The following is a 13,316-nucleotide window of genomic DNA, read 5'->3' as shown; positions in this document are numbered from 1 at the left end:
TACAACCACTCCATCTCTCTTTTGGTTACTATTTGCATGGAATCTCTTCCCATCCTTTCCCTTTCAACTTATTTGTGTCTCTGGATCTAAAGTGAATCTCTTGCAGAATCACATTTTTTAAAATTCATTCTGTCAACCTCTGCCTTCTACACCTGCACAGTTTAATGCATTTATATTTCAAGTAATTACTAAAAAATTTAACTCTTCTATTTTGCTATTTGTTTTCTATTTGTTCTTTAACTGATCTATTACTGCCTTCTTTTGTAATTAATTGAATTTTCTGGTATAACATGTTGATTCTCTTCTCTTTACTTGTGTGTGTGTGTGTGTGTGTGTGTGTGTGTGTGTTTAACTTTTTTTTATAGTGTTTACCCTGGGGATTAGAATACTTCACTTTGTAACAATCAAATTTAAATTCATACCTACTTCATTTCAGAAATATACAAAAACTGCTCCATTACATCTCCATCCCACTTCTCTTCATGTTTTTATCTCAGTGCCTACATTCTTCCACAAACAAGAACATTATTATTTGGTTTACAAATCTAGATATGTAGTTCTTTCCAGATTTACTTTCTTTTTATTACATATGTTTTTTGAAGTGCTATGAAAACTTTAACTTTGGACTTTCTGAAGCTTTGCAAAGATTGTAGGGATTAGTAAAATGAAAAGACTATATAGTATTATATTATTCTCCTATGGAGAACTGAAGATACCCAAATTAGTAATGTTTACAACAGGCATTTTGAGCAGTAGTGAGATGGGACATAAATGAAAACCTTCTATGTAGATAAATGTGCTTTAAAGGCCCTTAATTTGAGCAGTGTTTTGAAGCGTTCCTAATAAAAAGACTGTAATTTAGCACAAATCAAATAGAAAAATTAAGAGATAAAAGTATGGGACTTTTCTTTAATACATGATTTGAAGAACAGGCCAATAAAGAATCAGTGAACACTGAGAAGATCTAGAACAATAAGCACACCTAGCCTCCAGATTTTTGTCTCTAAATACCATTTCCCACTAAAAAGGAATTAATGCTTCTTTGAAAGATGACTGATTTCAGGGAAGGAAATGTATAAATTTACTGTAACTTGCCACACCAAAAAATGTAGAAAGACTCAAGGCTACTTACTATTCTAGGCTTGTGTCAAAAGAACTCAGAAGACAATGTGAATATGCTCTCAGTGAACAAAGATGGAAGAACCCGAGCATCAACAAGAGAGTAGAGTTATGAATAGAGTTCATAATGATTACAGAGCTCATTAATGATACCTAAAAGTACTAATTAATTATCTTTAGAAAATGATTTTTAAAACCCCACTATCTCAACATTTTGAGCACCTGTAAATAAAGGGAAAGAATACTGTGTTTATCCTGACTTTCCTATGCAATCTGTTCTCAGAATAACAAAAAAAAAAAAAAAAAAAAAAAAAAAAAAAAAAAAAAAAAAGGTGATGAAGTGAAATTTCTTTTATTGAAGTATATGTCAGCTAATAACAACAACAAAAAAAAACATGAAAGATATTTGCAATCTCTGATAAACTGATGGATTTAGGTGGCAATCATCATTTGCTATTAATATCACAGAGAGAAAACAGAGAACAAAGGAATATGTTAAACATCACAGAGACATTCAGAAAAAATCAAAACTGGTTTTCAATGATCCAATTTCTTTAAAAAAGTAAAGCAATGGGAGAAGGGGGTAAAGATAGAGGGAAAATGAATCTATTAATTAAAAGACCACGAGGGTATACTACAACTATAAATAAATAAATAAAGCAAAATAAATAAATAAATAGAGACAATGGGGGAATTTTAAACACTGACTGGATGTTTGATGATATTGAATAATTTAGGAGTGACGGTGATTATGTTGAAAAAATATGACCTTTCTTTATAACAGAAACACTGACATTTTTACAGATGAAATTATATGTCTGCAATCTGCTTCAAAATAATTCTAATAAGGAGGAAACAAATGAAATAAGATTAGCCAGAAATTAATCACTGTTGAAGATAGATGGGAACATAGGGGTTCACTTTGCTCATTTCTTTAGTATATTGTTAAAATTTTCCATAATCAAATCTAAAAAGAAAAGATTAGAAATGAATCAAAATAAAGAAGCCCAAAGAAAAGAGGCGTAAAAGGGGGAAAGTATCAATGGAAGGATAAGGCTAAGATGGTAAAGAAGGAAACAGCTAGAGAATTCACCTATTATACTAAAATCATTCTGAGATTTAATACTCTTTAATGTCACCTTTTCTTTTTTTATTTTTTTTAACACAGGGTTTCACTCTATCACCCAGGCTAGAATGCAGTGGTGCAATCTCAGCTCACTGCAGCCTCAATCTCCTGAGCTCAGGCAATCCTCCCACCTTGGTCTCCTGAGTAGCTGGGACCACGGGCACGTCACCACACCTGTCTAATTTTATTTTTTGTAGAGACAGGGTCTTACTGTGTTGCCCAGCCTGAACTCCTAAACTCAGGCAATCCTCCCGCCTTGGCTTCCCAAAGTGCTAGAATTACAGGCATGAACCACTGCATCCTGGCAATGTTAGTTTCTTATTCTTTTCCTTCTATCTCTAAGGGATAAGGCACCTACAATACCGTAGAATTGTCTAATATTTGCTGATCTAGCTAGTGTATAAAATTGTTTAAAAGGGATTTTAAAAAATAACAGCAAATAAACTTAAAAATATAAAATAATGAACAAACAAAAGCTTAAAACAAGAACACAAGTTTCACTGGAGCAGGGATTTTGTTTCGTTTCTTACTGGAACCGTGCCTGGCACCTAGGTGCTCAATAAATATCTATGAAATAAATTAACGAACAAAACAAATTAAGTTGATAAATATATAGTATTTGGTCACAAAGTTAAAAGTCAAGTGACAATAATCTAATAAACTGTTTTCCTAAGAGCAGTAGAAAGGAAAAGTAGCTGTAAAAGTAATTAATACTTTCACACATTTCATTTTCTGATTTTGTAAGTAAGCATTTCTGATTTTGACAACTCTCCTTCAATGTCCCACTAAATCAGGGTTTCCCAGATCAATTCCTTTTGGGCAAGAAGAGTAACAAAAGAAACTAATTTACTAGGCACCACATTAGATTATTTTTGCTTATATTACATTACTTAACCAACACAAAAATCCTAGAATGTCAATATTAACTCTCTACATAAAAGAAAACATCAAATTTGTCCAGAGTAAGTAAAGCAATATCATATTTGAATGCAGGGATATTTCTAATACGTAACTCTTTCCACTTTACCATACTAATTCACAGAGTTAACACTCTGGAAAAAAAATTCTCTAGAGAAATATGTAAGAGTTTTACTTTCTCTTTATTTTACACATACTCCTGTTGGAAAAGGATTACATTCATTGCAACTAGATTGTGTAAGAATTATCACTACCCTCAAAAATACTTCAGTTTGTAAGACAATGGACAGAATTCAGACAAATCCTTTAAACTTTTAAAACAGTTTAAAAATATAGACTGGTAAACATACCAATTCAGAGACTGTTTGAAGAAATAAAGGCAGAGCTGTCTAAATATGCCTAGTGTAATTAAAAACTGACAATATTTATGGGCCTAGGGATTTTCCAGATTTTAGAACTTTTTTCTTTTTTTTTTTTTTTTGAGTAGCTGGGACTACAGGCGCCTACCACCACACCAGGCTAATTTTTGTATTTTTAGTAGAGATGGGGTTTTACCATGTTGGCCAGGCTGGTCTCGAACTCCTGACCTCAGGTGATCTGCCCTCCTTAGCCTCCCAAAGTGCTGGGATTACAGGCATGAGCCATCGCATCAGGCCAGAACAATTATAATTACCAAGAAAACTGAATGCAGTTATTGGCCACCTAGCATTGCTAATATACCATCATAGCATTGCTAATATACCATCACATCTTAAAGAAAAAACTGTGTAACCATATAGCAAGATCTCTCTCTTAAGAGTTTCTTCTAACACTCATGACCAGGAAACTAAGATATAACCAGATAAAGAATCTTTGCCATTTAGATCTAAACTGATCCTTGCTGTCAATGATCTAAATTGACCCTTGCCTAGTTATATGTAAACAAAGATAATTTTCATTTAATATATTTATTAATCCATTATATACACTTTGGCTCTAAAATGTTCCCATCAAAAAATTACTTTGATTTTACCTGAAGATGCTTGTAACAGTACAACTAATCCAGTAGGTCGGTCCTCAGAGGAGGGGCCGCTTTGTCCACAAATAACACAGTCATATACCGCCTCGGAAACCTGTGGTTCTGCCGTGGTAATGTCCATAGGGATGTCATTCTCAGGAGAATCTGAGGGAAAAAGTTACATCACTTTAATTCCTTAGAAGGAAAATCGCTCTCCAATGAAAGTGTGAGCAAAAAATCAAGTTCAAACAATTTTTAGCTTCAACACCAATAAAGTATATAATAATAAAACTGAAAAAAAAATTACCTTACTCAAGTAAAATGTTTATTTAGTCAGAGTTAGACAAAATAATGCAAAGATTTTAATAACGAAAGATTTAAACTAAAATATGGTTAAATACACTTCTAATGTATCATTCACATATAAAATTGATACAGAAAACACAGAAGCAAAGATATTTGTATCAAAAGAGAAGTATTTTAAAATAACATGTTACAAAAAGAAGGGAGATGTTTGTTTTAATTTCCTTTGAGGCACCTAAGGGGACATTCCCAATAACATGAAGCTCTTGGGAAAATTTACGTAGTATTTACTAGGATGTAAAAGAGGGAAAAATGATGTCTTTCTCACTCTCAATTCTAGTGATTATATCTCAGAAACAGCAGCTATCAATATGTTTATTTATGCAGGGAAATCATCAAGATATGACCATATTATATATGAACAAAGCAGAACTCATTGAAAATAACAGTAATCCTCTGGTGATATAACGTTATTAACAGTAAAAAATAAAATATTCAGTCAATAATGATTTACAGATAAAGACAAGTTCATGAAGATAAGTGATGCTGCCACTGGTGGCAAAGAAATGAGTAGGAAGAACAGGAAAGCAGAAGTGCTTTATGAAATGTTTAAAAGATGGAGGCATATCTAAGTAAATATGTAAAAATACATGTCAGAAATAGGAAAAGGAAGATGTCAAGTTTAGATATTTTAAATAAGAATTCAAGCAGATAAACATACATCTGATATTTATGAAGAATGACTGAGAGGAAAAGGGACAGTAACCTAAAACAAAACTTTGGGTAATGCCTAGAATTAATGGAAATAAAAAGATACCATCAAAGAAATAAGCAAAAAAAAAAAAAAAAAAAAAAAAAAAAAAAAAAAAAAAAAAAAAAAAAAAAAAACCTGAATGGAATCAAACCAAAAAGTATAATGTCTATGAAAATACACTAGTAGGTCAAAAGAAAAAGAAAATTTCAAAAGAAAGAAAGAAAGTACCGAAGGCATTAAGAGTTGATATGAGGCCAGGTGCAGTGCCTCACGCCTGTAGTTCCAGCACTTTGGGAGGCCAAGGCACACGTATCACCTGATGTCAGGAGTTCGAGACCAGCCTGGCCAACATGATGAAACCCCATCTCTACTAAAAATACAAAAAATGAGTGAGGCATAGAGGTGGGTGCGTATAATCTCAGCTTCTTGGAAGGCTGAGGCAGGAGAATCACTTGAACCCAGGAGGTGGAGGTTGCAATTAGTTGAGATCACACCACTGCACTCCAGCCTAGGCAACAAAAGTGAAACTACGTTTTTTTTTTTTTTTTTTTTTTAAAAAAGAGTTAATATGAGATTACTGTGAGTTTTAGGGAGAAAAGAGAAGAGAAAACAGTACAGAAAAAAAAAGGAATGTGTCTGCTCTGAAGTGCAAAGGAGAACACAGAGATTACCTGACAAAGTATAGTGAAATAACTCAGTCTTGTGTTAAGTGCCAAAAAAATACAATTTTATTAACTCTATCTCACACACAAAGATCATTTTCTTTCTTTACTAAGTCTTGGTACAACAGACTTAAAAACCTCAAGGAAACCCTGATGCCAAAACACATTATCCAAGATGCTGCCAGTCGCCTTTTCTATTTTTAAAAGAAACTTCAATGACAATCTTCAATGGTGAGGTGATACAGTACTAAAGGCATGAAAATAAAATAGGTGACCTCATTTTCATGGAGAGTATTTTTTATTTGAAGTCTGACTTTGAAAATTACAGACACTAATGTCCCTTTTTTTCTTCAAGAAACTATATTCATTGTTTATTTATGAAAAGAGGAGGAAGTCACAGCTCTTTATATCCTATGTTGAATTAAAATGTTGTCGGTAACATATGGTTGATGCTATCATTCCAGTACCAAATTTTGACATTTTTAGTAGGATTTAAAAAGGATTAGTGATCAAATTAAATGCTTGTATTTAAATGTGATTATTGTTTCTCACTTATCTGTGAGCTATGAAAAAAACAAAGTACATATTGTATGTAAATGTTTAAAGAACAAAAGCATGAAAAACTAATGTACAGAGTCTGGAGTAAAGATACGGGTTACTTGGAGGATGCAGTGACAGAAAGAGACTATAAGGGGAGCTTATGGGATGCTGGTAATGTTTTGTGTCTCAATTTGGATGCTGGTTTCTCAATCTGGATTTGGTTATACAGTTACAATCTGTAAAAACTCAAAGAGCTCTAAATTCCTGAAACATGCATTATGGGTATATTTCAATAAAAAGGTTTATTTTAAAAAGCCCCACTCTAAATGAATAATTTGGTATATTCTGTAACAAGTATTATACTAAAGGTACTTAATGCACCTTTATTATTAATGTGCAATATCTGCACATATTTTCCACACCAAAAACAAAAAAATCTAAATGATATGCCCTGCAAATTGATGCAATGAAGAGATTATAGTGATTTACAATCTAGGTAAACTAAATAAATAAAAGATGCAAAACTGAGAGAGTAATAGTCAAAGATGACAAATCCAAGTATGACTAGAGATTAATAATGAAAATATTCTTGCTACCAAATAACTCCGGAATTTTTAAGTTCTACTTTAACTTTCAACTCAATTCAAATTAAAAGGGTTTCTCTATAAAATTCACACTTACCCTTTTAGAACAAAAGTACTACTTAAATTACCATAATTGATATCATTACAATAAATGCAAAAAAAAAGATGACTAACTAAAGCAATAGTTAATTCACCTCTTTGGTTTTACATGAACAGAAAAGAATCTATCTGAATGAGGTAGCAGATTCCTCTACTGCTATTGCACTTTGCCAAATGTCTGCAAGATGGCCCCAATTCTCCACTCCTCCCTGTATCCATGCTCTTCACAATGTGATATTGTAATTCTTCCCATTGAGAGTTTATTTCTCGACTCCTTGAATATCAGCTGGCCTTTACTTGTTTTAACCAAACCAATGTGAAGGATGGACGCTGTGGCTCACACCTATAATCCCAGCACTTTTTGGAGGCCCAGGCAGGTGGATTGCCTGAGGCCAGAAGCTCGAGACCAGCCTGCACAACATGGCGAAACCCTGTCTCTACTAAAAATACAAAAATTAGCTGGGTGTGGTGGCATGTGCCTGTAATCCCAGCTACTCAGGAGGCTGAGGCAAGAGAATCTCTTGAACTCGGGAGGCGGAGGCGACAGAATGAGTGAGACTCCACTCAAAAAAAAAAAAAAAACGAAGCAGAGATAACGTGGCAAAAAATAACAATATGCCTCAATATGCCTTCCAAGACTAGGCCTCAAGTGATCTTGCATAGTTTCTCTCTCACTCTCACTCTCTCTCAACTCCACCTTGCATAGTTTCTCTCTTTTACTCTCACTCTCTCAACTTCACCATCTCCATGAGAATAAGTCCAGTTGGGCTACTCTGCCAGAAGAGGAGAGACCAAATGGAACACAAATAAGTTGTCCCACCAGTCCATGCCAGCCCCCCATTAACCAATCAGCAGATCACAGAACCGTAACTCAGCCCATGGGTCTGTGGGTGATGAGATCAGCTAAGCCTTCTCCAGAAAAGTTTGGTTCACCAAAGAATCACTGAGTCTACTCATTGACACATGAAAAATAACTAGTGGTGGTTGTTTTAAATCACTAAATTTTGAGAGACAGCTGATTACACAACAATTTCTAACTGATATGATCCTACTGTATGTTAATTATAATATGGAACCTTTCAAAAGAATTGAAGTACTTACTTCCCTTACCAAGATGAGTCGTGAAAACTAGTATTTAAAGTGATAAAAGTGTTTCATTCAGAATATTTTCTAGTCTAAGGAATTTAAAAAATCATCTTCCAAAATGATTTTTAACTTTAATATCTACTTATTTTACAATCGTTAATTTTAACATCATCAGGGTAAAAATCATCCATATTCAAAAATACCACAATTCTACTTCAACAGTTTATATTGTTACATAAAATTTCCTGTTCTAATATTTGTTAAAAATACTTAGAGCCTATTTTAATATAAAATTAATCTTGAATTACAAAATAGCCTTTGACTTTATTCTTAATTTTTTATTTATGAATTAATTGGGTTAATTTAAACTAAAATAAGTATGAGTAGAAAAATCAAAAATCTTCAAGCTTCATGTTTTGCTTTCATGTTTGTGGGGTTTTGTGGCTGAATGGAAGGAAGAATGGGTAACTGATAAAGGTATGATGTATTTGGTGCCCTGAAAATCAAGTGAAATATATTTTTATTTCAAAGAGGAGTAAACAACTGCAAAACACAAGTAGCAGAGAGTAAGGTATGGTTTGCAGCCCAGTGGCAGGCACAGATAATTTTTATTGCATAAATTAATCCAAAATATTAAATGTTTCTGAACACAATATAATTTTAAAATACATCTGAGAAGTACTTGAGACTAACCTAGCAGCTGAGTTACTATTCATAAACTAAGTACACTATTAGAGTTTACTGATTTCTGCTGAAAAGTCTGACTTCCCTCAGATAACTGCCAATATTGCAAAACTCCCACTGCATAATATCATTAATTTTGATAAGGATGTACAGTATTATCTTCAACTGCTCATCATTTTTATTATCATTCTTGCTTTCCTCTTTTTTTAGTTGGTATAGAAAGAGTATTCGTATTCTTTCTTTTTTAAGAAATAATCTTCTTATTTTAGAAGTTTTGGATTTGCAGGTACTATAGAGTTTGGAAGATACTACAGAGTTCCCATGTACCACACACACAGTTTTACCTTAAACTTTACATTAGCATAGTATGACTGTTAGAATTAATGAATATATATTATTTTTATTGATATAATATTGACAAATTAACTGAAGTCCAATATTTTTCAGATTTCCTTCATTTTTATCTAATGTCCTTTTTCTACCTCAGGATACCACAATACATTTAGTTGTCATGTCTCCTTAGGTTCTTCTGGAGTGTGATAGTTTTTCAGACTTTCTTGTTTCCTTGCTTTGATGACCTTGACAGTTTTGAGGGGAACTGTCCAGGTATTTGCATTAACAGTCCTCAAGTAAGATTTGTCTCACGTTTTTCTCATGATTAGTCTATGTTTATCGATTTTAGAGAGGAAGACCACAGAAGAATCACTCTCATCACATCATATCAAGGGTACATAATATTAACATGAATTACTACTGTTTGACGGTGACCTTGATCACCTAGCTAAGACAATGTTTCCCAAGTTTCTCTACTGTAAAATTACTCTTTTCCCCTTTCTGCACAGAGAAGCCATTATATGCAGCTCACACTTAAGGAGTGGGGAGTTATATTCCACCTCCTTGAGGGTAAAGGCTCTACATAAAATGCTTGGTATTCCTCTGCACAGGAAACTTCTTTATGTTCCCTTATTTATTTATTCATTCATTTATACTAGAATATACTCATGGATATTTATTTTATACACAGGGTTATAATGCATTATACTTTATTTATTTTGTTGCTCAAATTGCTCTAGCTTTGGCCACTGAAAACTCTCATTTGTCTCCTGTGCCCCTCTTGACATAGCCCCACCCAATATCATCACTGGAGTGGGTGGGGATTGTTTGTTTTTGAGTATCTCTCTACTTTCTGGCCCTATAAGATACACCAGACCCATCCTGCATGTTCCCTGCCCCAGTTCTTAAAAATCAACTATTTCTCCAAGGACCCAGGTTCCTTTTTTGAGCAGGGGAGGAGGGGATTGTATCAGAAACTAAGACCTGGGCATGAGTATGTATGTACTGGGGAAATATCCATGAGTACACACTAATATAAATGAACGAAATAAATAAGGGAACATAGGTAAGTTTCGTAAGTAGAAGAATGCCAAATATTTTATGAGCTGCAGACCCTAGGGCTGGGCTAATATAACACCCCTCATCCCAGGAAAACAGAGCAGTGGCTGAGCTGAGATACTCCTCCATACAGGCCAAACTAGTAACTTGCTTCCCTGCAGCTAGGCTAGCCCTAGAGTCTGAGCTGCTGACACACCCTTCTCCATGGGGAGTGGACTCCCTGCTGTACTGCTCCATAACCCTCATGGCCCAAAGACATCTGTATTTGGCCATTCTGACGTACTTGCTGACAGTGTACCTGGGATCACAGAGTCTGGGATACTGCCAAGCCCCACCATCACAGGATCTAGAGTCACCACTACACAGTGCTTCATCCCCAGGGACCTGGCTGCCACTGATCCCTACTGGTTCAGACTCCTGAATACTGGCTATACCCTGCACCCTGGGCTCAAACCTCAGGAACACCCTTTCTTCCCCAGAGGCAAGATATGACCTGTTCCCCAGGGGTAAACAACGCAACTCCCTGAATCTAAGCTGCTACAAGATGCCTCAGAGTTACAGATGCTGACTCTGTGGCAACCTAAATCTACCCTTACTACAGAGAGCAAAATGGCACCCCAAGGGCCAAGTACCATAATAGGTTCATGAGACCCAGGCCCCACAGCCACTAAGCACCTGAACCTGGAACTCGGTGCTGTTACTGGTACTCATAGGCCACACTAGACATGACACCAAGAGGGATCCTCTTGGCTTAGTCTCTCCACTGTGGAGAAAATGAGAGTAGGAGGATCCCAAAAGCCCTCCAAGGACATAGACAGCTTATGTCACCACTGTCACTACCACAGACTTCTATAGACTAGGCCACTGTTATTGCTGACATTGAACACAACCAGAGAAGCTGCATGGAAGTTATACACTATACTCACCCAGAAACAGAGTCACCACATCTTTCCCAGACAGCACATTAAGATTCAAATGCAGGTGAATCATTCTCTACAAAGGCTACTCTAGGAAGTTCAGAAGACATAACTATTCCACAAGATATACAGACATCAATGCAGCAACACAAGAAATATGAAAAAGCAAGGAATATGACATGACAAAATGAACTGATGGTATACTAGGTGTCAATTTGACTGCATTGAGGGAATGCCAAGATGGCTGGTGGAACATTGTTTCTGGGTGTATCTGTGAGGGTTTTTCCAGAGGAGAATGACAATGAGTCAGTGAATGAAAGAGAAAGATCTGCCTTCATCATGGGCGGGCACTATCCAATAGGCAGTGGGTACAGCTAGAACAAAGCAGGCAGAAAAGTGATATTCAGCTTGCTTGGCTTCCTCTTTCTCTCTCCCTTCCAGAGCAGAACACCTTTTCTCCTGCGCTTAGACATTAAACTCCAGGTTCTTTGGCCTTTGGGATCTGTAACAATGGCCTCTTGGGGGTTCTCAGGCCTTTAGTGTCAGACTGGGTACTATACCGTCAGCTTCCATGGTGTTGAGGGTTTTGGACTTGGAATGAACCATGGTACTAGCTTTTCTCATCCACCAGCTTACAGATGGCCTATCATGGGATGTCACCTTTGTAATTAGGTAAGCCGATTCTTCCTAGTAAACTCCGTTTCATATATACATATCCTATCATTTCCGTCCCTCTGTGGAAATCTAATATAGATTTTGAACTTCATAGCTCTCTAGTAACAAAACCAAATGAAAGGAAATCAACAAATTGCCAGAGAAGGAATTCAAAAGACAAATCCTAAGGAAATTCAATTAATACAAGAAAATACAGATAGATAATTCAATAAAATCAGGAAAATTTATTATAAGAAAAATTCAACAAAGAGATAGATATTATGAGAAAGAACCAAACAAAAATCTGAGTTAAACAAAACAAATGGCTGAATAAATAAAACAAAAAACACCACAGAGAGCTTCAATGGCACACTTGATCAAATAGAAAAGGGAATATCTGAATGCAAAGATAAGTCATTTAAAATTACTTGGGGAGAAAAGAATATAAGAGTAAAGAAAGCCTAAAAGATTTATAGAACACCATTAAGTGAACTAATAAGAAAGGATAAAAATGGCCTAGAAAACTAATAATACCTGAAAAGCTCCCAAGTCTGGGAAGAAATATGGACATCTAGATCCAAGAAGCAAGTTCTCAAATAGATTCTACTCAAAAAGGTCCTCCCCAAGAGAAACATGAAAAATGAAAGACAAAGAGAATTCTAAAAACACCAAGAGAAAAGCATCAAGTCACATATAAGGGACTCTCCATCAGACTAACAGCAGATTTCTCAGCAAAAACCTTATAGGCCAAGTAAAAATAGATATTTTCAAAGTACTGAAAGAAAAGAATTGTCAAACAAAAATACCACACCCAGCAAAGCTATTCTACAGAAATAATGGAGAAATAGTCTCTTCTAGACAAAGAAACACTGAGGAAATTTGTCACCACTAGACCAAACTTACAAGAAATGCTCAGGAGAGTCCTGCATGTGGAAATAAAAACACAATAATCACCATCATGAAAAAAAAGAAAAAGTATAAAACTCACTGGCAGACCAGATACACACAGTAGAAATAAAAATAAAAAAATAAAAAAACTTCATTAATGTAGAAAATCACCAAAACGCAATGATAATAAGAGAGGAAGAAAGGAACAAAGGATACACAAAACAACCAAAAAACAATTAACAACAACAAAAAATCTTTACCTATCTATAATAACCTTGAATGTAAACAAATTAAATTCCCACTTAAGACATACACACTGCCAGTATGGATTTTAAATAAATAAATAAATATGACCCAACTATATGCTGCCTACAAGAAATTCAGTTCACCAGGAAAGACACATAAACTGAAAGTGAAGGGTTTAAAAAAAAAAAAATTCATGCAAATGAAAAGCAAAAGCAAGCAGATAAAACAGGCTTTAAGTCCAAAACTCTAAAAAGGGAAAAAGATGGCCATTATATAATGATAAAGAGATCAATTCAGAGAGAGAGAGAGAGAGAAAGAGGGAGAGAGAGAGAGAGAGAGAGAGAGAG

The 13,316-nt window shown here is 34.9% G+C and overlaps 1 protein-coding gene across 2 annotated transcripts in view; it reads right to left on the bottom strand.

Annotated features, from left to right (window-relative positions):
- Nucleotides 1-4,347, bottom strand: part of LOC108310948 (E3 ubiquitin-protein ligase UBR3) — a 99,646-nt gene extending 95,299 nt beyond the window's left edge. The window contains exon 1 of one of the 2 annotated variants that reach the window (XM_017538155.2): nucleotides 4,176-4,347. In XM_017538155.2, coding sequence (XP_017393644.1) covers nucleotides 4,176-4,302 — 127 coding nt within the window. In that variant the 5' untranslated portion in view covers nucleotides 4,303-4,347. The remainder of the gene's footprint in view (nucleotides 1-4,175) is intronic. The other variant, XM_017538157.2, reaches the window with a different exon arrangement.
- Nucleotides 4,348-13,316: the final 8,969 nt, after the last annotated feature.

Source organism: Cebus imitator, unplaced genomic scaffold (assembly GCF_001604975.1).
Source record: "Cebus imitator isolate Cc_AM_T3 unplaced genomic scaffold, Cebus_imitator-1.0 Scaffold110, whole genome shotgun sequence".
NCBI classification, from domain to species: Eukaryota; Metazoa; Chordata; class Mammalia; order Primates; family Cebidae; genus Cebus; species Cebus imitator.
Note: the sequence above shows the minus strand (reverse complement) of the source record. Positions and strands in the feature narration are given on the sequence as shown.